Source organism: Equus caballus, chromosome 6, assembly GCF_041296265.1.
Source record: "Equus caballus isolate H_3958 breed thoroughbred chromosome 6, TB-T2T, whole genome shotgun sequence".
Lineage (NCBI taxonomy): Eukaryota > Metazoa > Chordata > Mammalia > Perissodactyla > Equidae > Equus > Equus caballus.
In genome coordinates, this window is record NC_091689.1 from 83,898,384 (window position 1) to 83,923,817 (window position 25,434).

General features: G+C 54.1%; 2 protein-coding genes and 2 long non-coding RNA genes across 6 annotated transcripts; 2 read left to right on the forward strand and 2 right to left on the reverse strand.

The window, feature by feature from the left end:
- The first annotated feature begins 672 nt into the window (after positions 1-672).
- HOXC13 (homeobox C13) lies at positions 673-12,578 on the forward strand. Its single transcript, XM_001916812.6, has 2 exons — positions 673-5,175; positions 10,913-12,578. Exons 1-2 carry the CDS (start codon positions 4,443-4,445, stop codon positions 11,167-11,169), a joined length of 990 nt encoding a protein of 329 aa, XP_001916847.3. The 5' UTR covers positions 673-4,442; the 3' UTR covers positions 11,170-12,578.
- LOC138924690 (uncharacterized) lies at positions 7,170-11,639 on the reverse strand. The gene is made up of 3 exons (XR_011439769.1): positions 10,728-11,639; positions 8,161-8,365; positions 7,170-7,513 (listed from the first exon to the last, which is right to left on the reverse strand). It is a non-coding gene; the product is annotated as an uncharacterized lncRNA (long non-coding RNA).
- A 452-nt stretch (positions 12,579-13,030) lies between the features above and the next one.
- On the reverse strand, positions 13,031-15,260 carry LOC138924691 (uncharacterized). The gene is made up of 3 exons (XR_011439770.1): positions 15,125-15,260; positions 13,998-14,103; positions 13,031-13,183 (listed from the first exon to the last, which is right to left on the reverse strand). It is a non-coding gene; the product is annotated as an uncharacterized lncRNA (long non-coding RNA).
- A 3,648-nt stretch (positions 15,261-18,908) lies between these two features.
- On the forward strand, positions 18,909-24,674 carry HOXC12 (homeobox C12). 3 transcript variants are annotated; one of them, XR_011439766.1, is made up of 3 exons: positions 18,909-21,301; positions 22,075-22,972; positions 23,072-24,674. XR_011439766.1 is itself a non-coding variant. In XM_070270264.1 (3 exons), the coding sequence occupies exons 1-3, from the start codon at positions 20,692-20,694 to the stop codon at positions 23,144-23,146; spliced, it is 846 nt and encodes a 281-aa protein (XP_070126365.1). In that variant the 5' UTR covers positions 20,585-20,691; the 3' UTR covers positions 23,147-24,674. The 3 variants fall into 3 exon arrangements, 2 of the variants coding, with proteins under 2 accessions (XP_070126365.1, XP_001916837.1); XM_070270264.1 differs by having other exon boundaries at positions 20,585-21,301; positions 22,075-22,235; XM_001916802.4 differs by having other exon boundaries at positions 20,585-21,301; positions 22,075-24,674.
- Positions 24,675-25,434: the final 760 nt, after the last annotated feature.

The following is a 25,434-nucleotide window of genomic DNA, read 5'->3' on the forward strand; positions in this document are numbered from 1 at the left end:
GGCTCTCCCTGAACCCCAACCCCTTCCTGTAAGTGGCGTCTGCATCTCAAACATCCCTTTCTTTCCTGGGTAGTTCAAGTCCTATGTCCTCTGGCCCCCACAAATCTCCTCTTCCACCCTGTATCCCAGATCCTGGACAGGAGAGGGCCCCCCAAACTTTATGCCTGCCCACCAAGGCCCCAAGTCAGGGCCAGAATCCAGCCCCCATGGTGGTGAGGCTCTTTGTTCTCCTGCAGCCTCAACACACCCCCCTCCCTTTTTTAAACTGGAATTTCCCCCATAAAAAAAGGAGGCTGGAGCTTCAGAGCTTCAAGCTCTTTTTTTTCTGGACAACAAGGGGTAAAGGGGGGGGGGTGGGGATCCACGAATGCTTAATTTCCAGAAAAGGCAATCTGGGCATCAAATAAGGGCAATCACATTTCTGTCATCCTTGTCCCTAGTCTGGCATTGAAGCTACCCCCAGCCCTCAAGTGTGTGCATCAGGCTCTCACCCTCCTGCTGCCAAAGGTGCTACCTTACACCTCTGACTCGGTCTTTAACACAGTGGGCCGGGAATTCCATCCCTCAGCTTCAGATGGACACAGACATCTGCCTCTTCGTTTTCCTGGGGGATGTCTAAGGAGAGAGCAGAATGAGCATGTAAAGTAAATGTATACACACGGAGAGAAATAGGCCAGTAGACATCTTTATTTGCATATAAAGGATTTACGCGGAGGGCTGGGTATCTTCATGAACACGTTTGTGTTGAGTCCACCAAGGCATCTGCTGGAACAGTGCATGGAACCTGCACACAGTCCCAAATCCACAGGTTAGGCATGCATACGTACACCACACACACACACACATACACTCACACTTTCAGTGAGAAGGCACACTGAAAATCTCCTTTATATGTTGGAGCCTTTGAAAAGCAGGATTTCACAGTTGAACTTAGCCTGGAACTCAGTCCGTAGAGGAAGCTGAAGGCAGAGTGGCTCTGGGAGTCTCGCCATTACAACCGTCCCTTTGAAAACAGAGTCCCAAGCGGAGCCCTGGCTTCCGACCGGGCTGAGGGGCCATTTTCCATTTTCCTTTGGTATAATGAAGTGCTCCGTCTTTTTCCCCACATCAGCGGCACAGCTAGAGACCGAGGAGCCATAGTCCTTTTCATTTCTCTTGATTTTCTCTAAACTTCATCCGTAGTCAAGCCCCATCGCCGCATCAGCGAAGCCCGGTGGGGCGAGGTGTGGCCGTGTGGCGGGGAGGGAGCGCGAAGCCGAGGGTTTCAGCGCCTGGTTTTCTGGGGCGGCATCACCTCGGAGATGTAATTACCACGTTTCTGGTGGCGCGTATTCTCCTGGAGTGTTTAATTTGGTTTTATTTGTGTCTCAGTGAGAACCACATTTTTTTCGGGGGAGGAGGGAGAAGCGACCCCAGGCTTAAAGTTAATTAACCGACAAGGCTTTACTTTCCGCCTCCTGCCCGCAGGCTCTTGCTTGGCCGCCTCCCTCCCTGCTCCGGGCGCGCCCCAGTCGGAAAGCCAGCAGTTTCAGGCGAGGCAGGTCTTGGGGAAGCCAGCGAAAGAGTGGGGAATCGTCAGAGGATGTCCAGCCGCTTTTAACGCCCTTAGCCCTGAACTTTCCCCTCCAGCCTTCTCACTTCTGGAGTCTCTTAGGGGGGCCTACATCTTCTTCGGCTGGTCTTGACGAAGGGGACTTTGGTTTCCTCTCGTCGCTAAATTTTGGCTGCAGAATGCCCCCAGTAAACAGAATTGTAAAATTGCCTGGTTAATTAAATCTATATCTCATTGCAATAGGAAAAGTTATTGTCCTTATATAAACCTGGAAAAGAACATACTATTAATTTTATTTATTGCTGGGCTGCCTTGCACCCAGATCCTTCCCGACGTTCTGCCCCCTCCTCCCAAAAGCTGGAGGACGTGTCTTTGGGTTCTGGCCCGCGGAAAACGCGTCCGGCGTCGGGCTAGAGTGTTCCCGGACCCGGAAAGGAGCCCCAGGAACGGCGCGGGCGTTTCAGGTCCTTTGTTTTTCCTGCCGGCCCCACGGAACCGGATGCACTCCGCCCGGGGTTCGCCACGCGGACCCCACGTCACAGGAGGGCAAGCTGGGGCCTTCGCGCCGTGTCTACACCTGTGACTGGAAAACGGCAGGCCTCTCCACCCACCTTCCCTCACCAGCCAGGCTACAGGCAGACGTGGGGGCCAAGGTCACACGACCCCAGTCTAGACTGGCCAGGCCGTGTTTACTCTCCTCTTTTTACCTTGACCTTGGACTCCGGAAGGAGGGAAGCCAGTTTCCCAGCCAAGAGCTGGCTGCCAGCAAGACCCCACCTTCCCCTCCGCTCATCTCTCCACCCTCCACCGTTCCCCTCAACACACACTCCAGCTAGCCTGCTTACGTTTCAAACATTTCTGTTGTATTTTGCGTCCTACTGCCAGGCCAACCTGAAGTTTGCTTTACCCCAACTCTGAGGTGACTCTTCCGGATGCAGACAGACCACACGGATAAAGATTATGTTTCTTATCCTAATTTACCGACGCCAGGGCACTCTCCATCGTCAAACGCCACCTCCCCACTACAGGGAAAAAGTACCGGCTGGTGGACCAGAGCCCAGTACAGACCTGGCCGTTTGCTCTCGGGTTCGAGGGGTCCAGTGGGTCCGGCTTAGTCCGAGGCTACTGCGTGGCCATGGCCTGTGCGCTGCCTGGACAGAAGCACCCAGCATTTAAAATCCGTGACAGAGGCAGGGAAGAGGGACACGCTGCAGCCCCTCGCCCCTCTTCTTTCTCTCTCTTTATTGCCTCTTCTCCTCAGGGAGGCCCTGTGCTGAAAGGGAATTTGGTTCAATTCCGCGGAGATGCGCCCTGGAAAGGGATGATTCTACTGAGGTGCCAAATCCGACATAGGAAGCCCCACAAGTAGGGAGATTGGGAGGGAAGAAGAGCGGGACTTTTTGAAAAAGTTGATGTTAATTTTTTCTTGGAAATATGGGGCAATTTTGAAGCATGAAAATACTCCACACTAAAAGGGACTGACTCCAAGAAAGCCGCGCAAATGAAAACTGGGGTTGTCCTGATAGATACTGCTAGATCCTGCCCCGGCTCTGCCGGCCCCTCGGACCTCATCAGGCTCAGCCCAGGCAGCCAAGGGCGGAGGCGGGCCTCGCCGCCGGGGTGAGGTCGCGCCTGCTGGGATCTCCTAGAGCCGTGCCTGGGACAGGGCTTTCCAAAGGGGCAACGCCACCGGCTCTCCCTCTTTCCACGTTTCCTTTTGTACACGGATCTGAGACCGCGTACTCTTGTTCGCGTCTAGGGCTTTTTATCTTTCCTGGACCGAATCCTCTCCCCCTTTTCTTTGAAAAATCTCGCTGCAAGGCTTATTTCTATTGTATATTGAAGTACCAGCCTACTCTATTGCCCGTATCTCCCTGCTTGTATTCTTCTCCATTTTTCACTGAGCACATCCCCTTCTGTGTGATGGTGTGTTTGTTGGGGCTATCACATCCTCCCAGCTCTCTCTGTTTCGCTGGAGGAAGACCTGCGGGGGCGAGGAGCCCAGAGGGTCCCTCTTAGACAACTGGGGCTTTGGGAAGAGTGAAAAGTCTGAAATGGAAACACAATCCCAGGCATCAAAGTCTCTCTCGCTGCGGGGTGTCGGGTTTTCAGCGGTGAGCTCCAGGAGAGTCTGCCAGGGCCAGAGCCACGCTCCCCACGCTCTGCCGCGCGCTTCCGCCTGCTATCCAGTTTATTTATCAAGACGAAAACGTTTTCTCCCCCACCCTTTGCTGCAAGCCCCAATCCAGTCACAGCGATTGTTTTGGGGTACTGATCTGTCTCCCCCATACACATCCTAAGCCTAGGGGTAGGCGCCCAGGAACTGTCTTGGTCTCTCCAGACCCCTTTGCGTCGGCGAAATTCAGCCACCCCCTCCCCAGTCTCCCCCTGCCCCTCCCCGGGCCCGCCAGGGGGCGTTGCCCTGTCCCTTTAAATCTCCCAGCTCCCTCCTCATTGCCCCTCCTGAGAGCCAATCAGCAGAGACCTCTTCCCTTTCGCCCCGCCCCACCTTGAGGGGTGGCAACCCCCGGAGACCCGGCCTGGGCATCACGTGCGGGCGGGCGGTGTCACGTGGGCGCCAGAGGGGTGCCGTGGGGAGGAGGGCGGGAGCTGGCGGATTTCTTAATGAAGTGTCCCGCATGCGTAGAGGGGAGATGGGGAGGGAGGTGGAGGCATCAGGAGGAGAAGGGGAGGGGAGCGATGAGGAGGGGAGGAGTGAGGAGGGGAGGAGTGAGGAGGGGAGGGAGGAGGGATGGAGAGGGAGGAGGGATGGAGAGGGAGGAGGGATGGAGAGGGAGGAGGGATGGGGAGGGGAGAAGGGAGCGAGGTGTCTCCTTAGCTCGCTGCCTGTGGCAAGTGGAGTTTTTAAAAAGCTCCAGCAGATCATGTCATGACGACTTCGCTGCTCCTGCATCCGCGCTGGCCGGAGAGCCTTATGTACGTCTATGAGGACAGCGCGGCGGAGAGCGGCAGCGGCGGCGTCGGCGGGGGAGGCGGCGGCGCGGGCGGAGCTGGGGGCGGCTGCAGCGGAGCGAGCCCCGGCAAAGCCCCGAGCATGGACGGGCTGGGCAGCAGCTGCCCGGCCAGCCACTGCCGCGACCTGCTTCCGCACCCCGTGCTGGGCCGCCCGCCGGCTCCCCTGGGCGCCCCTCAAGGCTCCGTCTACACGGACATCCCAACCCCGGAGGCAGCACGCCAGTGCGCCCCGCCGCCGGCTCCCCCCACCTCGTCCAGCGCCACCCTGGGCTATGGCTATCCGTTCGGTGGCAGCTATTACGGCTGCCGCCTGTCGCACAACGTGAACCTGCAGCAAAAGCCTTGCGCCTACCACCCCGGCGATAAGTACCCGGAGCCGTCTGGCGCCCTGCCAGGTGACGACCTGTCTTCCAGGGCCAAGGAGTTCGCCTTCTATCCCAGCTTCGCCAGCTCCTACCAGGCGATGCCCGGCTACCTGGACGTGTCGGTGGTGCCTGGGATCAGCGGGCACCCAGAGCCGCGTCACGACGCGCTCATCCCCGTCGAAGGCTACCAGCACTGGGCTCTCTCCAACGGCTGGGACAGTCAGGTGTACTGCTCCAAGGAGCAGTCGCAGTCCGCCCACCTCTGGAAGTCTCCCTTTCCAGGTAAGGAAGAGACCGAGCGCCGCCGCCGCCGCCGCCGGGGACCCCTCCCCGCCCTGCCTGCCCCGGGGCTCCGCGCCCCAGCCACCCCCGCCGTCTGGCCCCGGCGCGCCGGCTCTGCTGGGCTGCCGATGGAGCCGGCCGGGCGAGCTGCGCTGAGGAATGCGCCGGGGAAGAAATCTGCTCCGACACGTTCCCCGGAGCTGCCGGCCGAAAATGAAGCAATCACAGGCGCCCGAACGCCGGGGGCCGCTGGCTTGGAGCTCGCCTCCTCCTTCCCCAGCGGCTCCAATGTCCCGCGCGGCGCTTGGCCCCCCGAAGCCCGCTTCCGGCCAGGAGTGGGGGTGGGGTGGGCCTCGGGTGCCTTGGAATCCACAACCACCAGGACGGAAACCCTCAACCCACAGAATAACTAGAGGGAAAAATAAGAACCCCTAAACATTTTCTTTGCCTGGATTTCCAAAGTTGTTGAGTCACTAAACAGTTTTTTAAAAAAAATAGAGATCTAATTTGGCGGCGTCTACAGAAATGTAGGATGTTTCTTTCCTTGGTTTATTTTAAAAATTCGGCGACAAATTTCCTGATTATTAGAACTAAAGTCTCTCCAGAGGGTGTGGAAGGAAGGGAGTTTGCACCCCTCTCCTGGGATATAAAATTATCTTTGCCTCTGGTATACTGAGCTCAAAGACTAAGGATGTTTCCACTGCCAAATTCCCCAAATGTGTGTGTGTGTGGGGGGGGCAATTATCTGTGCCTGACACAGAAAAAGGGGGGTGAGGGTGAGAGGCAAGGGGAGGAAGACCTGTTCTGGAGGGATCTGGGGTCCAGGCCCAGGCTGGGGACCCCTTGGTGCGATCCGGCTGTGTATGGGGGCGGAATTCACTGATTCCTGCTCCCTCTCCAGTTGAGGCTATCTTTGAACAGGAGGGGACCCTGCAACCTGCCACTCTCCAGGGTGGGGGAAGACCAGCCCCTGGTTTCTCAAAACCCCACCAGAAGCTTTGGATTCATCACTGTGCTGAGAAATCAGGATTCTGGGTCTAGCGAATGTGGAGCTTGAGTCTGCTCTGACTGAAAGCACAGCTCAGTGGGAGAGGGCTGACTGGCTCCCTTCTGTTGCCTACAGGGATCCTGGGGGGCCCAGAGCAGCCATAGATGTCTCCCTATACTGCCCAGAGGTTCCCCAAGCTCTACATGAGGGCCCAAGGACGTGTTCATTGGGAAGTACAGGCCTGAAGACCTCCCAAGGATGGGCCTGAAATTCCTCTGCATCCGGGATTGGGACAAGGGAGGATGGAGAAAAATCACTGAATGATGTTAGAAGGTGTAGCAAATACCATTCTTGTGATTATTCTGAGATTACTTCCTATAACACAACTGAATACCAGGGTGGGATCCACACTAGGCACCCCATTTCTGACTGACGGAAGACTTAAGGATGATAGAATTTTAGTGCTTGGCATCATGCATTACCTATTCTGCTGGCTTTCATATTTTTATATAATATTATTTCTCTTATTAACTAACTAATATGAAACATATAATACTGCATTTCTAGAAGACAGGCAATTCACATGTAGGTATACAATAATGTACTGTAGAGAGATGGCCCTTTGATTGTCGATCTCAGCCAAATGGAAAGCTCCTTAGGAGATGCGGGACCAGCAGGAATTCCGGGAGCAGAGGGAGCCTGATAAGCCATGCCAAGGGGCCAAAGAGCAGGGGGGCAGATGCTCACCAGGCCCACTGTGGGCAAGGGCACAGGTCTAGAGCAATGGGCAACGGGTTTAGTGTGAAAAAAGGAAGACAGGGAGCTACTCTGGCATCGGTGTGTATGCATGTGGAGTAGGTGGGGGGGAGAGATTGGCTAGCGAGAAGCTCAGCAAGATCTTTGAGCAAAATAAACATCTTAAAGATTTCCAGAAAAAAACTAGCTAAAAATAAACACTTTTTGATCATAGCCTCCTAGAGAAAAATACCTTTGAAATAAAAAAAAGTACAGTCCAACAGAGATTTAATACATTTGCAAATTACAGCATGGAAATGGATATAAATCCAGTGTGTCTCAGCAGCTATGTGCTCACACACTCCTGGCATGGAAATAGAATCGGGCTGGTGTATCTCAGTGAGTGCAGAAGTCCAGGCAAAAGGCAGAAGAAAAAGAAATTATCTTCAGACAGCCTTCATCTTTCTACCCACACTGAGATCTTTTAGAAGCAGTGAGATTTCCAGATAACTCTGTCTATGCAATTGTGGTTTGTTCAGCAGCATCTAGGCATAAACACCACTGTCTCTCTTCAGTGCCTCTGGCTCTGAGAAACCTCATCTGTGGTAGTCTGGGCTGGTGTGAGAGATGGAGGCAATTGTTCAGAAAGATCCAGATAATTAGGACCAAGGTGTGCTGTGGCTTCTTCCTTCCCCTAATTATACAGACCCTTGGTTCGTTGCTCTGTTTTGTTTTTTTTTTCTTCCTATGGTGAATGTAGACACATTTTTTTTTGACAGAGAGAGGCAGAAATTCCAAGAGAGAATCAGAGAGACCGTAGAGGGGTGTGGAGACAGAGAGAGACAGAGAGAAACAGAGATAGACAGACAGAGACAGATAGGATTGGAGGAAAGAGCAATAGAGAGAAAGAAATAGTAGATTCTTTGGGCCAAACTGGAAGTCCCTAGTAACAAGCCTTTGGATTGTTTTCGAGAAGAGCAACTAGAATTTCTAGCTGGCTGAGGTCCTCTTCAGGGCCCAGCGCCTTGTTGTGGCAGTAGGTGGTCAAGAGCAAGTGGGTAGTAGGAACCTGTACACAGAACCCCAGGAGAAAGCTATGGCGGAGCATTCATCTGACGTGTATCTGCTCCTCAAAGGTGTCTACTAGGTTCCCAGGTATGAAGTGGTTTGTGTGTGTGTGCACACCGGTGTGTGTGTGCATGCGTGGGAGGGAAATTAGGGAAGGGCTGACTGTAAAATTAATAGCCAAGTCCCTTACTTACTTTAAGGGGTATAGACACAACTCATGGTCTATGCTTCCAGATGTTTCCACATCAGTAGATCCCACTTCCTTTCCAGATGAGACAGCAGACAATGAAAGGGATCTTCTTTAAAAAGGCGAGACTAAAGGCATTTCCTCAGGAGGCCGAAGCAACGAACAGTTTGGTCTGATCCATGAAAAACTTGGCCAAATCAATCCGTGGCATCCTATAGAGAAAAATTACCAGTTTAGACCAGTTATCTTTTTTTTAACCAATTTTTTAGGGTTGTGTTGATTAAACCTCATTGGAAATTTAGACTTGGGGTCTAGGGGACACAAACTTGGGTAGATGATTGTGAGCATTTCCAGAAAATGAGGTAAAAATCAGGGACAATTATCTGGTTGATTCAGGAACCAAAACCTAATTTTATCGCATCCCACTCTCCAGAAGAAAGGAGAGATTTTAAAGCTGGATTGTACCAGGTGGCCTATTTCCATTTTAGAACTTACTGTGTCATTATGTTGAGTCAGAAAATCTAGGTTTAAAATGTGGCTGTGTTGCTTAAGTTATTTTACCCATTCTGAGCCTCCGATTCCTCGTCTTGTGAAGTCAGTTTACTAAAATAAGCCTGAAAAAATGTTCTGAGCATTAAAAAAAAAAAAAGTCTCACAGTATCCAAAAAAACCCCTCTCTGTTTCACTCTTGTGCCAGAATCATCAATTTCCCAAATCCTAGTTACATCTTTTTTTTTTTTTTAAACAAGATTTTATTTTTCCTTTTTCTCCCAAGGCCCCCCCCCCCCCCCCGTACATAGCTGTGTATTTTTAGTTGTGAGTCCCTCCAGCTGTGGCATGTGGGACGCCGCCCCAGCGTGGCCTGATGAGCGGTGTCATGTCCGCATCCAGGATTCGAACTGGTGAAACCCTGGGCTACCGAAGCGGAGCACACGAACTTAACCATTCAGCCATGGGGCCGGCCCCCCTAGTTACATCTTTAAGAATAAAACAAATTCGAGAACTGAAAGATTTTTTAAAAATTATCTTGTACAAACAAATCCTTTTTAACCTAAAGGATCTGCTGTGTTAAAGTGAAGTTGTTTTGTTTTTCAGATTTTTAAAAACCTTGGCCTACTCCTACATAGGCAGAGAAAAGTGACAAATGCAACAATTTTGCCGAGAAATTGTCCTCATGAAGACAGCCAAACCAGGCTTTTGGAATCCTGTCTCTCCCATGTTGCTCCCGAACACATTATTTCCCTCCGCACTTGGTTGTGCCCATGTCTCCCCACCCTGTGTGGGCAAGGGACCCTGGGAGAGAGCAGACTCATGGGGATGGGTGTATGGAAGGTTTTATGATGGTGGCATGAGAACAAGCATTTCAGGACAAGCTTTGTGTCTTCATTCCTCACTGTGTCTACACTTCCAAAGGACAGTAAGCGCGAACAGGAAACCCCAAATATTCAGTCCTCCTCCTTGGCTTCTGCCTGAAAAAGTCGAGCAGTTACATTTAAAAAATTGAGAGGTGAATTATTATTCAGATGATCTTCCCTGTCCCCCACTCCCACTTGAAAGCGTTGCAATGAGCTTTTTATTGACAGAGGTGAGGATGGAGTAGAAAGGGGGACATAAGTGAAATATATTGTTTTTAGTTCCTGTGACATTCTCAGAGTGTAAAGAAATGGAACTAGTGGTGGTGGGGATGACAAGGTATTTTAAGGGTTTAGGATTAGGGTTCCTGCATGGAATGGGGACAGTTTCCTTCAGCCTTGGAGGAATGGAGAGGAGAGGATCCTGGAGCAGAATTTGCTCTGTTTTGGTGAGTGAACATTTGTGGGAGCCAGGGGTGGGTATCGAGTTCTTTTTATAGAAGACTTATGTGTACAGCTGGTTTTAACCCAGGAAGGGCTCTTCTGGTGACTTCTCTCGGCAGACCCTGGGGCACGGACCCTCTACTTCCAGGGACCAATTGTCTGTATCTCAGGGCCAGGACCTCCCATCTTGGATGTAGTTAAGCGGCTCACAACATCGGACTCCTAGAGTGATTGGCTCCCAAGCAGGCTGGCTTCACCTGGACCCTTTTCTTCTTTCTGTTGGTGCATGCCTCAGATTCCTAGTGCAGAGCAGGTCACCAAAGGCACTTGGTGGTCTGCACCCACCAAAGCTGTCTCCTTGCCTGCCATCCCCTCCCTCAAACGTACAAAAGAACAGCTTCCTCTGATAATGGGGACAAAGTAAAGCTGATGGTTGCTCAAATGATCCAGCGGCAGGAAGGAGGGATTTTCCCGAATGCCTGCAATCCTGCAGGCCCACAGACCAGAGTGAAATTTGGAGGGACCCTTCTAAGGGTACAAGAATTCTAATAAGGAGTGCTGGGCAGAGCCGTATGGGAGCCTGTGCAAAAGGAAAAATCAGTAATACTGGTCCCATCGTTCATCTTTATTTATGTTTTTGATATTTTGTTCATCGTGGCTTTTTTGCACTCATTTTGATTTTTTTTAAGTTGCATTAAAATATTATTTATCTTAATTCCTGAGTTTTGGCGCCCCCTCCTTCAAAGTCTGCGCCAGAGGCAATACACCATGGCCTCACCTTAGCCGTGGCCTCGTTAATAACAGAGGTGCAAGGGACTTGGGGCCTATCCGCCCCGCCGCCTTTGAGACTCTGCCGGAACCTGGCGCCTCCGCAGCAGCCGCGTAGCCTCGGGCCCGCCAGCCCAGTCCAGGGTCCAGCCGCTCGACTCACTTGCTCCCGTCTTGCCTTTTCTCTTCCCCTAGACGTGGTTCCCCTCCAGCCCGAGGTGAGCAGCTACCGGCGCGGGCGCAAGAAACGCGTGCCCTACACCAAGGTGCAGCTGAAGGAGCTAGAGAAGGAGTACGCGGCCAGCAAGTTCATCACCAAAGAGAAGCGCCGGCGCATCTCGGCCACCACGAACCTCTCGGAGCGCCAGGTCACCATCTGGTTCCAGAACCGGCGGGTCAAAGAGAAGAAGGTGGTCAGCAAATCGAAAGCTCCCCATCTCCACTCCACCTGACCGCTTACTCGGCCACCCGCCCCGTCTATTTATGTTGCCGCTTTGTACCATAACCGAACCCACTGAAGGACGCTTCGCCGGTGCAGACGAATATTTAAAGTTAACAAGAGAAAGGAACCGCGCAGCCGCCGGGAGGCAGAGAGGATCCGAGAGCGCGCTCTGCCTCCCCTACTCCCCACCGCATCTTCACTCCCGCTCCCATGCAGATGGGACCTACCCGGCCTCAAGGACTTTGGAAATGCGTCCGGGTGGGCTGCGCGGGAGGAAGGCTGCCGGCCTCCACTCCCCCTCGCCGTCACCCCTCACCTTGCCAGGAAGCCGAGTGGCAACGAAGAGCCCAGTCATTCCGACAGAAGCAGGGTTGGGGAACCCCAGATGACCCCATACTTGCCTCTTCCTTTGCCCAGGCAGGTTGACGACCCTCCTGAGGGTGCGGCCTCAGCGCAGGACCTGGCTAGCTCAGACTTTCCTTCCAGTTCCTCCTCCTGTTCCCTTTCCCTCCCGCACTCCTTTGTTAGGCAAAATTTCCCAGTTAAGATTTTCTGTGCATATTTTAAAAGTCGCATTAATATTAATGATAATTATTAGGGATCTGGCATCTTGACTGGAGTACAGACAGCGCAAAGGTCTTCTTTTTTTCCTATCTGTTTCAACAAAAGCTGGAATTGGCCCAGGAGCCATCTACCCCCCACCACTTAACGAAGAAACTAAATTTCTTGGGAGCCGTCTTTGCCCCCACTGCCTCCTCTGTCCTGCTCTCTAAGTCAACATGTGGAAATCCAAGGAGGATGCAAACTCCAACCCAACGCCTCTCCTAAATATGTCCTCTCTCTCTCTCTCTCTCAATCCCTCTGCCCCCCCCCCCCCAGTCTGTCTGTCTGTCTGTCTGTCTCTGTTTCTGTCTCTCTCTCTCTGTCTGCGGTAAGGTTGGAGATCAGGCCAGGTACAGAAGCAGAACTTTTTTCTAAGAAGACAAACTTCTCTTCAACGGGATGGAGAGTGGGACACCCCCAGAGTCCCTCTCCAGGCGCTTCTCCGTGGCGGCAATAGTGAAGGAGAGAGACCTCAAGCTCTCGCTTTTAGCTTTTACTGAATGTCCAGAGGAAAGCAGTTTTCCTCCAGGAGGCCAACAGAACCGCCCCCAATTAGCCAGCTCATGTAGGTGCTGCCTACCACTTCCTCCGAGGCCCACTTGGTGCTGGGGCAGGTGGGCTCACCTTCTCCCCTCTCACAGGCGCATTACAAAACAGTGTTCTTTTGAAATGTTCATCAGAAATAGGCTTTTTAAAAATGTTGTGTATCTGTATATAGTATTGTGATGTCTGAATGACAATGTACTGAATGCAAAAAGAAAAAAATCTCATAAATCTGTTTTTAAAATAAAGTCTTTTTTTTTTTTTTTGCCTTGATTTTCTTGTTCAGTTTCCTTCTGAAATCCCTTCTGCCCTCTGGCTCTTCAGGGCAGTCTGACGCCCTGATTCAGCCAGAATAGCCTGGTTGAAAAGTATAAATAACGCCCCCAGCTGGGTAGACCCCAAACTAATATTTTGCTCCACTTAAGTTTTTTAAAGTGTTGTTTGGGTTGTTGATACTATCTAGACAAGAGAAAACTCCTTCCCATCCTGATGCCCAAAATAGATGAGTGTATGTTGGGGAGAGAAGGATGTAATCAGTGACTGGAAAGGCCTAGGAGCAGGTGAGTGAGAAAAATACATTGCTGTTCCCTTCAGTTAATATTTGGGGCTCAGATCTGGATCTGAGTGCTCAGAAGGCAGCATCCCGCCTGGGAGCTGGATGTGGTGGTGATATGGTGGTGTGGTGGTGGCAGTGGTGGTGGCGGCAGCAGCAGTGGGGAACTAACCTTAGGCTCCTGGGGCCCTACTGCCCCCAGAGGGTCCCAAGTCCCTCCAGCCAGTTCAGGGCTGGGCCCAGGGAGGGGTCCGCACAGGCTCCCATGCTGGGGAGCAGCTGCAAGCTTAGCATCCCAGGCTGTACTCTTTTCTTCTCCATCAACCTACACAGAGAAATTGGGCTGCTGGGGACCGTTGGCCCCAGTTCATGAAGCCAATCCCACTTTCATTCTCCAGCATTCCCAGGAACCCATCTTCCAGGCAAGCAAGAGCCATGTAGACTCTGCTCCTGATTTGTTTTCTCATCGCTTCCGTCTGTGCCTATCTCCCTATCTGGCGGAGTTAATGAGATCGTTAAGTTGTCAGGTTAAGAGACTTTTAAAAAGCAATATAGTCTAAAACAATGTTATCTCCGATAAAATCTTTACTGCAGCAATTTTTATTTATATATAATATTTTTCCTCTCCTGAGACACAGAAAGACTGGAGGCACTAGGTTGGAAATCAGAGCTCTCCAATCTCTCTTTGCCCGATGGCTGAAGTTCTGAAAGTTTTATTTAAATAAATGTTTCTGGGAGTGAAACACACACACACAGACACACACACACACACACACACACACACACACACACACAGAGTCTGAGAGACAAAGAGCCCGCAGAGTTCACCCTCTGTGGAGGCTCTGCTGAGGTGGCTGCCGTCCTGTTCTGCTCCATTTCAGTTCTGGGTTAACTACCAAAGAGTCACACGGTGGGCAGTGGGATTTAGGAGGGAATAGGTGAATCTCTCAGGAATAAGGCTCATTCTTAATCCCCATCTCCCCTTTCTCTCCCCACCCACCACCCTAACCTCTCTCCACAACTCGAGTCTTTCCTGAGATGGAAAGAGTTGAAGATGAAACGCGTATTTGGCCAGAAAAAGGAACTGGGTAGAAAAGAGGCCTGGGGATCCCTGGATATGGACCCCCACCCCTCCTGACCTGAGGGTGCATTGGGTAGTCCCATGACATGGCTGTAGACACAGTAGAAGTTGGAGACTCAGTGGGGAAAGAGAAGTCTCAAGTTCTCCAAGGGATCCGTCCACTTCTGCAGGCAAACCCACACATAACCAAATGAGTGAGTCTTCCCACACGGAGGGACCCATCCTACGGCTCCAGAAGGGGGCGATGGAAAAGAGAAGAAAGCTTGTGCAGGCTTGTTGGGGCTGCACTGGGGCACGAGTAACCCAGGCAAGGACTGTAGTCCCTCTGAGTCCCTGTGAGCCCTGGTGTACCAGGGTGTTTAGGACCCTCTAATGAACTGGATTAAATATGCCTGGAGGGCTTTCATGCCTGGACCGACTTTGGAGATGCCTCTCCCATGAGAGTCAGCAAGCATGAGAATGGAAACCCCCGTGTGGGACAGGGGTTGTGTGAGTGTGTGCTCTGGGGAGACAAAGTTGGGAAAACCTATGATTCTTTCCCTGATTGTGTTGGTCCTTATCTTGTCTTCCTCTAGGAGCTGGCCTTCTCACTGAGGATTCTGTGAGATATTCCTGTGAGGGTGTGTGTGTGGGTATGCACATGCGTGTGTGCATGTGTAGAGTCTTTGACCAGTGGAGAATTTCCAGTCTGTGTGTGTGAAAGTGTTTAAGTAAGAGTGTTGTCAGCCGTCACTCATCTCAGGGGGTAGAGTGTGCTTTTTCTTCTTTATTTATATCTGTAAAAAGCCTGTCTTTCCAAGGCCTGCCTCCCAGTGTTTGTGTGAGAGTGAGGCTGTGGTGGATAGGGGGCTGCAGGGGATAGAAGAGGTCTGAAGGGCTGTGCCCACAGAGGCTTCCCCTGGAAACACCGCCCTTCTCCTCTGGGACTGCCACTCCTGTTATCTCTCATAATGCAGTGGCACTCTCCACTCGCCACACTCCCCCCCAGGCCAGGACTGGGGGACCTGTCTGGGATGGAGCCCCATTACACTCTCCATCTAGAGGTCACTCTACCAGGCTGCCAGGGTGGGCTCAGTTAGATCCTTTCCTGAGCTTGGGGGAAAAACCCTTCCCCACCCATATCTTCGTCCCCAGACCTGGGGCCAAAAGACCTTTCCGCCTTTAGTCTCATGGCCAGGAACCCACCTGAGGGAGCAAGGCCAGCAGTTCTCAGTAGATCCCTCCACGACTGTCTCCACACCATCTGTTCCTGAGGCTGATTCACAGGCGGCTGGGTCAGCGGGCCACTGTGGGTGTAAGACAGGGGCAGCCCCTGGGACATTCTCTGTCTCTCTGAGAATTGGAGCTGGGGACCCTGCTGCAGCCCCCTCTGTTCAAAACAGAACTCCCCACCCTAGGATCCACCTGAGTCCAACTTGGATGGTGTCGGGAGCCCAGCCCTCAAAAAACTCCAAGTGCTGGTTCAGGCACATGTCTATCCAGACCTGCGCTGGTGGAGGATTGAGGGGCCCTGGGGAGCGAGAGGCTTCTGGGAGGAGGAGGGGGCCAGAGCCTTTTCGCAACCAACCAGGCTCTTCCTCTTTTAGCCTTGACCGTGACTAGGTCTTTCTGACCTTGACATCACAGGGAGCACAGGGAATCGGGGAGGGTGGAAAAGGCCTTGATCTTCCGGTGGCCAGAGTAGGGGAGGGCTGCTGGCCCACTTGACGCGCCATCCCCCTTCCCGCCAGAGCCCGCCGCTTCTGTTTACACACAGAGGAGGTGTCGTCTCCAGTCTAGACAGGGGCGCTAATAACGCCCATAAAAGGCGGCCTCTCCAGAGATGCTCTCCAACTCGGCTCCCGCGCGCCTACCGCTGGCTGCTCCCTCCGCCTCCTCCGCCCCGCCCTCCTCAGATACCTTCGCTTGGCCTGCGGGCGGCCGTGGGAGGGGGGACCCAGAGGGTTTCTAGAGGCTGAGAACCCCTGCCCCGCATCCTTCTGAACCTCTTCTGCCTCCAAAGGTAAGTGGACCCCCGTTCTCCCAGCCCAGCAAGCCCCGGGGTTAGCAGCATATCCTCCCACCCTAACCAGCCTCCTGGGCGGGTAGCCTCCATTCCAATCGCCGCCGCACCTCCCCCACCCCCCAACTCCCCCGGACTAGGGGCTTGGATTTGGGAAGCAGTTGTGTATCTGGACAAAGCAGACCCAAAGCAGATCTCAGCCCCTCCCCAAAGCTAGGCCTGGCCAGAGGCCATGGTCACAGCCAGCCTCTGGCTGTGGGGCGGAAGCCACCGGAGTAGTCCTCACCCCATACCGAGCATTGAGGTCCTCGGAGACCAAACGCCCCGGCTCCCGGATACTTTGCAGGCGGCTGTGGGTGTGGCCTTTGGTGAAAGTGGTTTGTGTTTTTTTTTGACTTGGCCCCCACACCTTTCCTGACACTAAGTAATTCACTAGGCGGAGGAGATCCTCTGCTGGCAGAAGGGGAAAATGTCAGAACTGCGAAACTATTTAACTATTAGCGCGCCGAAAGCACAGAGAAAAAGGAGGAAGATGGCCCATTTAGGGATGCTCTGGTGAGAAGTGGAGAGGTGGCGTATCAGATATTCCCACTTGGAATTTCCAACCCCTTCCCCATTTCCCGAATGGCAAACAGGCGGGGGTCTTGTGGTGGGAGGGGGCCCATTGGAGCCCCAGAAAGATTGGAGGAGGTAAGGACACTGCTGACCCCAGGCCGCTTGTGTGAGCCTGAAAGCTTGATTGGGCCCGCTCACCCAACGTTCCTCTAACCCCTCGCCTCCAGGCTGCAGATCCCTGGAAGGCAACACCTGGGGAAGTGGTCTCCCAATCTTCTCCTTAAGTCCTGGGCACCCTAGAGAGACCTGGGAGCCAGGAGGGCACTGACTCCTGGAGAAGCTAGTGAAGAGAAGAAAGAGGAGACTGAGCCCCCCGCCTCCACCTCTCAGCCTTGTCTGAACCCGACAAAAACCTGTCCCAAGACTAAAGCGAAATGAGGGGTGGGGGGGCAGGCTTTCCCCATTTGCCACTTTTCATCTCCCCTCCACCGCCAGCCCAGCTCCCACTCACCTCCCTTCAGGGGTCCCGGCCCTGCCTTATTTGCATACACGGCAGAACCTCTTTCTACAAGCTAGACAGTGACCTTGAACCAAGCCACCGCGGCCTCTCCACTGACCAGGGCGAGGGCAGAATCGTGCCGAATAATCCTGACCTCGGGTTAGCCGGGTAAACCGAACCCGCCGCACACAGCCGCGCCGCGGTGACCTAAGCCTCCCGCAGCGGCTTTGCCCCTGCCACCGGAGCCGCGTGGATTTGATAATTAACTCTTTTCTCCTGGCTCGGCGGTGGCGGGGCCTCAAGGCCAAGCGGAGGGGCCGCGGTGATGAGGAAGGGATGGAGGTTCAGTCAGACAAGGAGCGGGAGAGGCGGCCGGGTATCCAGCTGGCGGATGCGCGGAAGCACGAGAGCTGCCCGGTCTTCAAGGAAAGCCTTAACCACATCCTTGCCTTCAATTTTAATTAGCCCCCAAGTTAATGAGCGGGACATGGTTGAGCCAGGCCAGCTGCAGCAGGAGGCCACCTTTTCTAATCTTGTGATTTGACGAAGGTGCTGCAGAGGGGAGTAACAGATGGCTCCGCCGTTCCAGGGCCTGGGTCTGGCCGGTACAGTTTTGCATGCGGGCTGTGAAGCGCCGGCGGGTTAAACCCCCTAGACGCGGCTGCCCAGCACCTTGGGCTGCGAGTCAATCCCGGTCTCCTCACCCAGCCCCAGTAGACTACTGGCGAGCTGAGCAGCTCTGGTCCAGGCTGGATTTAGATTTGAAGCTTTACACCCGAGCCTCCCGCCGGCCCCGGGGACCCAGGCTGGTAGCGGCGCTCGGGGAGAGGGTGGCTGTTTGTCCTGACCCGGGTAACGAAGGAGTTCCTGAGCTGCGTGTGCGGCGGGGTGCCTTAAAGGCAGACAGAACGGCGGTGGTGCGCGGGGAGGCTGGGCACTTAGATTGTCTGGATCCTCGCGGGGGACCTGAAAACCCCAAGGTTCACAGTGGACCTCGAGGAACAGGACGCTGGGGATGCGAATTTTGCTGATGGTTCTAGGCAGCTCTCCCTGAGAGGAATCAGAGTCGGCTGCACGGAAGGAAGAGGGGTTTGTGCTTGTGCGTGTGCCAGTGCCTGCTGCAGGGTACAAAACCTGGGGCAAACGGTCTTTTTTTGATGGGGCCAAAGCGACTGGGAGAAACTGCACGAATGAAAGAAGGAAGCCCTCCTCCATCCTCATTTGCCCGGCGTTGCATCCGCCGCCCTGTGGCCGCTGCTCTGCGTGCTCAGCGGCCTGGCTGCGAGGGCAGCAAGCAGAGCTCTGGGCCTGAGATTTTCGAGCTAGAAAATGATGGGTAGAGACTGAGACCGTCCTCCTGGGGTCCACCTTCTAGGAAATTGGAGTCATCTGGGAGGGAAAAAGAATGGGGAGAAGCCTAAACCCCACAAGAACCAGTGATTACTCGACAAAGCTCAGCTGGCCATCTCTCACACCAACAATAGCGCTGAGGCCTGGAGGCCTGGAGACCTGGCCGCCGGCTCAGTGTTCCGATTGAAAACAGCAACCATATTAACGTCACACCTTGTTTATCCACATGACAAAAATAATCCCGAATAAATTTTTTAAAAATTAAGTTTTCAGTGACGCTCATTAATACATCTTGAAAAGGGGGCAAAAATAAGATGTTGGAGGTGCTGCGACACGGAATTTGCAGCTGAGGGATGCTCCCTTCTGCAGCCGCGCAGCCCTTTAATCAATTAGGCACAAAAAGTCCAATCCAGAAGGTCTCCTGCCTGCTCCTTGGCGCCTGGGCTCTCGCGGTTCCAACTGGAGGTGATTGCGTGGGCCTGGCATCCTACCGCTTGGCCTCGGTTCCAGTTCCAGCAAGTGAGCCCAGTGGGCGTGGGGCGGGCTCCTGGGGCTGGAGGGACAGGCCAGGCAGCCTGGCAGGCCAGGGCGGAGAAGGGGAAGCGGAGCAAGGGGCGGGCGCCGCCGATCTGTGAGCTGTGGCCCCGCGCGGACACATTTCTGTCCGAGCGAGCAGCTGTGGTTTGGGATATGAAATCGCCCCGCGAGCTGTGGAATTAGAAGAATCTACGTTTTTCTCTCTTGCGTCCCGCAGAAGAGAGAGAAAAAGAGAGAGAGGAGAACCTTCTGCTTCGGTCTGCTTTTGTAGCCTCAGCTCATTCTCAGATATTTAACTTTCACCTACATGGGTTTCTTTTTCCCGTATTCTCTCGGACTCTCTCGGTCTCTCTAATTTTCTCTAAATCTTCTGGTGTTTTCTTGTGTTTAGATGTTTGCTAACCTATTTATCTCACCTTGTATTACTTAAAGCCGTGCTTTGGATAGGAGGCCGAAATAATCACATAGAAATCTGAGTATTTTGTCTACTAGGCCCCAATAGAATACATCTAGTTTTGAAGGTTTTTGTTTTGTTTTTCATTTTAATCCGCTTGACTGTGTTCTGTGGACTTGGTTGAGAGAGGATTGTGGTTTCCAGATGTCGATTAATCTCGCCAGTGGGCAGCGTTGGGTTCTTACCCTTCTGTGGAAGGAGCTGTTGAGGTTAGCACCATAAATATAATTTTAAACCCCCAACAAGAGAATTCTCCGGAGTTCTTTCCCTCACTCCCAGCACACCTACTGGCCTCGGCGCTGCTATCTGCTGGTCCCAGCAGCAGGCTGGGCCGGTTCTGGAGCGAGCTCGGTGTCTGCTCCGCTGCAGTGTGAACCAGGAGCCTCTCCCGACAGCCAGGCGAATCTGGGCCTCTCTGCGATGGGCCCAGAGTCTCCTGCTGCAAAAACTTTGGGAGACCCTCAGAAGCCCCTCTGATCCACGGGAGTCAGAGGGAAGAGTAGGGCGAGCCCCCAGCTTTTCAAGAGCCGGAAGGCAACTCCACATCCAGCTGGAAGCCTCCTTTTTCTGCTTTTTCTGCCTGCCCCCTGCATCCCATCTCAAAAGGTGAGTGGAGGTGTGAGGTCGGGGTGGCTACCAACGGGGCGGGGGGAGACCCTGCATTAACAATTCTCCCTGTGTCCTTCCTGGTGGAGAGGACCCCAAATATCTCCCCCAAATTTCTGAGGAGAAAGAGCTGAGGAAGAGGAGGCAATGGCCGCAGGGCTGGAAGGGGTAGAGCAAGGAAACTTGTCCTTACCCCCGCTTCGCCTCTACTGTAAATAAACCCCGAGCCAAAGGGCTCATCCGTCTCCTTAAACAGCCAGTAAACTTTATATGACACAATATCTAATAGTAATTTATTGGGGAGATATTGTAAATTCCAACGGTTTTAGTTAATAAAGGAGCTAATTAAAGAGGGACGAGCTATGCTTGGCCAGCTGTTGGTGAGACGATAATACATCTGGGTGGGGGGTGCAGGGTGCAGAAGTGTGTGTGTGTGGGTATTTTTGGTGTGGCTTTTTTCCTTTTGCCCCGTGTCGGGCGATTGCCTCGTTCTCTGCGCAGGTTTTATATGATTTTTAAAAAAATCAGAATGCAGTGAATAAATCTGCCCCCGCGTTTCGCCCCCCCCCCAAGATTGGGGAAGGGGGAAGTTGGAGTTAGTGCATGGTGGGGGGATTCGCTGTCCCCACCCATCCCCTTGGCGGCAGCGCCCACGTGAGCTGGACGGCCAATGGGTGGCCGGTGCAGGTTTAACTATGTTTAATGTCAGATAGCAATAAAGTAGAAGCTGCCGGTCGGGCCCCGCGGAAATGGGCGAGCATAATCTCCTGAATCCCGGGTTTGTGGGGCCGCTGGTGAACATCCACACGGGAGACACCTTCTACTTCCCCAACTTCCGTGCGTCCGGGGCGCAGCTGCCCGGGCTGCCTTCGCTGTCCTACCCGCGTCGCGACAACGTGTGCTCGCTGCCCTGGCCGTCGGCGGAGCCGTGCAATGGCTACCCGCAGCCCTATCTCGGCAGCCCAGTGTCGCTCAACCCACCCTTTGGGCGCACGTGCGAGCTGGCGCGTGTGGAGGACAGCAAGGGTTACTACCGTGAGCCCTGCGCCGAGAGCGGCGGCGGGGGTCTGAAGCGTGAGGAGCGGGGGCGAGACCCTGGCGCGGGAGTCGGACCAGGGGCAGCGTTGCTGCCGCTGGAGCCGTCGGGGCCGCCCGCGCTCGGTTTCAAGTACGACTACGCGGCAGGCGGCGGCGGTAGCGACGGTGGCGCGGGACCCCCGCATGACCCGCCCTCGTGCCAGTCGCTGGAATCCGACTCCAGTTCGTCCCTTCTCAACGAAGGCAACAAGGGCGCCGGCGGGGGCGACCCTGGCAGCTTGGTATCGCCTTTGAACCCCGGCGGCGGGCTCTCCGCCAGCGGTAAGGACCCCAGTCCGCTCGTGAGGCGGACTCAGGACGGGACATCTTACCAGCGCGGGGAGTGTAGGACCGAGCTAGGGCCGCCTGGGGTGACAATGTACGTTGAGGAAGCGCTTCTTTTAAAAAGAAGTGCGGGGTGGGGGTAGGGGAGCACTATAAACATGTAAATAATGCCATGAAAGAACTGGAGAGATTCTCATTTTCCACTGCCTGAGGCTGGAGGGGTGGGGAGCACCAGAGAGGGGGGATTCTGACAGAGGCTTCCCCTGGCCTGGGGCGTGGGGGATGAGGACGGAGATCCTGGTCCCTGCTTTCCCAGGGCCTCTCCCTCCGCCTTGCCGCAAGCCCCATTACCTACATTTTTTTCTTTTAAGAATTGCCAGTGGTTAAGGCTTACTCTCACCACTTGCTCATGTCTGTTCTAACTGATCAGGGACCAATCCTGGAGGATGTGAGTGGAAGGGGCCAGGATACCCAGGAGAAGGAGAGGTTTGGGGAGAAGTGAGGAGTAGAAACATAGAAGGGTCAGGGATACTGCATACATAGTGGGAGGTAGGGTTGGGGAGGTAAGGGGAAGGAGTGAAGGGGAAAAAGAGAATGATGCAGGTGGAGGGGTGGGGATGGGGCTCTGGGTAGGAGAGAGGAGGTGGGAGAGGAAGAGCTGGGGTCTGCCTTTAGGCCAAGGTGAAGGGCTGGGGAAGGACCTGGCTGAGGGCAATGGGCTTGTCACCTCTTGGTCCTCTGGCCAACCCTACTGGTTCATCTCCACCCAGGCGCGCCCTGGTACCCGATCCACAGCCGTTCACGGAAGAAGCGCAAGCCCTATTCGAAGTTGCAGCTGGCGGAGCTGGAGGGCGAGTTTCTGGTGAACGAGTTCATCACAAGGCAGCGCCGGAGGGAACTCTCAGACCGCTTGAATCTTAGTGACCAGCAGGTCAAGATCTGGTTTCAGAACCGGAGAATGAAAAAGAAAAGACTTCTGTTGAGGGAGCAAGCTCTCTCCTTCTTTTAGGGGGCAAGACATGGGCGCCAGCCCCAGACTGAGCCTGTCTCTGGCAGAGAGGGAGAGGATGCACTGCCTAGGACACAGTCCCCGCTTAGAACGCCAGGCATCTCTGGCAGGCCCTCCCTGGGCATCTTCTTGTCTGTTTTGTCTGTGGTTCCCTCCCACACACCCCCAGCAGGCCCTGCCAGGTCCCAGAGAGAAGGGAAGAACCCAGCCAGTGAGAGAGGAAGCCAACAGCTGCAGGCAGGGAGTAGGGGCATGGAAGGCTGCAGCGCTGGGAGGGGCTGGTTTGAGACAGGACTAAGGCATTGGGCCTCCAGCTGAGGATCTGGTGGAGAGGTGACCCAGGCACCACCTCCCACCACTTTCCTTCTGTAGTCCTAAGTTTGTCTGCCTGCAGGAGTAGGTGCGGGTGGGGACAATGGAGCCAAGCTCCCAAAACTCGAAGTTGTTAGTGTTAGGAGAGGCTGAGATGGGGGAGCAAGAGTGGAGGATCCAAAGAGAGAGTAGAGGGGGTCAGGGTAGCTCCAGGAGGGCGGGAGGAAGCGTGGTTCCAGAGAACAGAATGATCAGCAGTGCCCAAGTCCGCTGGTGTCTGGGTCCTCTAGGCCTGCACGCAGAGCAGGCTGAGGCATAGACGTTTGGCAGACCCGGCTGCAGACAAGGTGATCATCAGTTTCATGTCCCCTCTAGGGCAAGCAACCCGAATGATCTCCTGGTCCCCAGCCCTCTCCTGAGCCCCCTCCCCTCCCATTCGCTCACAGGTGTGCTGCCATCCACTCTTCCAGCCACCTAGGCGGCTGTGGACCGGAAGCTACAAGCGGGTAATTGAGAGCTGAGCAGACGCAGCCTCAGGTTCAGTAGCCACCCTAGGGACGACCATCTTGCCCTCCGGGAAGCCCAAGAGGCTGTGAAAGGGGCTGCAGAGCGCGGCGTCTATTGACCAGGAGAGTTTCTGTCAGCTGCGACGGCCCGATCCTCCCTTCCCCGCTGGCGTTCACGGTCACGGCCGGCCGGAGGCTGGACCGGCGTAATTTACGAGGCGGGAGGAGAATCCGCCCCTAAAGGGGCTACCGGCGCGGAGGCCTCGCTCAGCCTGGGTTTCCCAGGCTGGTGACAATGAAGGAGGGGGTCGCTGCAGCCCCCTACCCAACTCCTTTCTCTCCTTTACCCACTCCCACTCCACCCGCCCCCCAACGTTGCCCTTTGTCTCAGGATCCTCTGCCTCCGCCTCATCAGGCGGAGAGCCCCTGAGTACAAGGACCAGAGCAGAGGGAGGGAGGGGCACATCCCCAGAACCGGTTGGAGGCCAGATAGTGGCTTCATTCATAGACCTCTTCAGGCCCCAGTCCCAGCCCCAGAGATCCTAGGCTGGCTTAGGAGAGAGAAGAAGTGAAGGAGCCTGCCTCCCTTCCTGTGCTCTGTTTTTATCCTTCTCTGTGAGAGCTCCCCAACCTCCCATCTGCTGACCCACCCTTGCCAGGAACAAGAGGATGAGAAGCAGGGGACTGATGGGAGTTGAGCCCAGCCTGGACAGTGGGAAACTGGCCTGCCAGTTTGAAGTTCTTCCTGCCTGGGGAGTCTCCCCCTAAAACATCCTCAAAAGGCAATCCACAGAGCCCCCCCACTCTCCCACCAGCACAAGGCTTCAAGCCTCTGTACAGGCTTGTGCAGAGGCATGGGCAAACACAGGCACAGCTGAGCCCAGCACACCACTGGGCCCACCCCACTCTCTGGACTGTACTTGCAAGCTGCCAGCCTCATATCTCCAAAAGCAACCTTGGAGAACGGCTGTTCTCCACACACCCCATCCCCCACTGGGCACCTGACTCGTGACACACTTCCTCCCCCGTATAAATTTGCTTCACCTAGGTGAAAGTTCCCGGAGATCACCGCCATTCTGGCTGTCTGCATATTCCCCTGTGGGCAGCCCTAAGTATGAGGCACTCCCCCTTTTGCCTGGTCACCCATGTACCCCTTCATGCAGCCCCTCCTGTGACCTCATGGGCTGGAGGGTGCTGGATTCAAGCTCTATCACTCCAGCTTAACTCCCACAGCATAATAAAGAAGAGAGACCAGAATATTCCAAAAGGGGTGGAGAGACAAAGATATGCAATATTCTATTCCCGTTGCTTTAAACTTGACTTCTGTGAGCTTCTCTGTCAACTTATGTCCTGTCCTCTGTGTCTATAGCTAGTACCTAGTGTAGCCCCTGTAGGTAGATACCCTCCCCCTCCTCCCTCCCCAGCTCTGAATGTGCCCTCCTAGTCAACTGTCTGTCTTTGGCACGTTTTCCCTTTATATAGTCCTTGTACAGAGTTGCTTCATCATATTAATATTAATAATAATAATTAAAACATGACTGTATGATGATGTGATGTTTTTTGAGAAAAAATTTAAAACTGGTTCCCCACACATTGTGTCCTCTGCCCAGAAAGAATGGGATCCCCAGCCTCCTAGCTGCTCCCCACTTTATTTTCTCCAGCTCAAGTGAATAATAAAAATAATACACATATAATAATAAAGGAAGAGCAGTTTCAGGGATGACAAAAATATATGAGCAACCAAGACCTGCTGACAAGCTGCCTTCTCCAGTCCCAAGAAATTACTAGCAAAGAGAAAACTAGGGGACGGTAGATTGGGGGGAAAGAGAGGGAGATCTGAGGAGTCATGGGGCCATAAAAATAATGTGGACAGCCCTGAGGGGGCTGAAACCACCTTCAGGGCCAGAAAAAGGAAGTCTGAGCTGCAGGAACTCCAGGGCACAAGCAGGTTGGAGCCTGGGTGGCGAGAGTGCCCTGGCATTTAGGGCAAGAGTTGGTGGGTCCACACTTCAACTCCATGGTCCTAACCCCATGGCTTCTCTCTGAGAGCACATTTTGTGCACTGCCAGACCCCTTGAAGCTGGGGAAACAGTCTCCATTACTCTCAGCCAGCGAACCCCTCCAGACCATGCCAGAAAGAGGCCAGGTCCAGGCCAGAGTCTAGGTCTCAGCTGCATCCATGAGCCCTCTGCACCTCCACTTCACCGCTTCCTTCTGAGTGGGACACCCTCCCTCTGCCTCCCCCCTTGAGCCTGGGGTCCCTGAGTGTCCCTTTCTCACATCCTGGCCCCAACTGTGGAGTC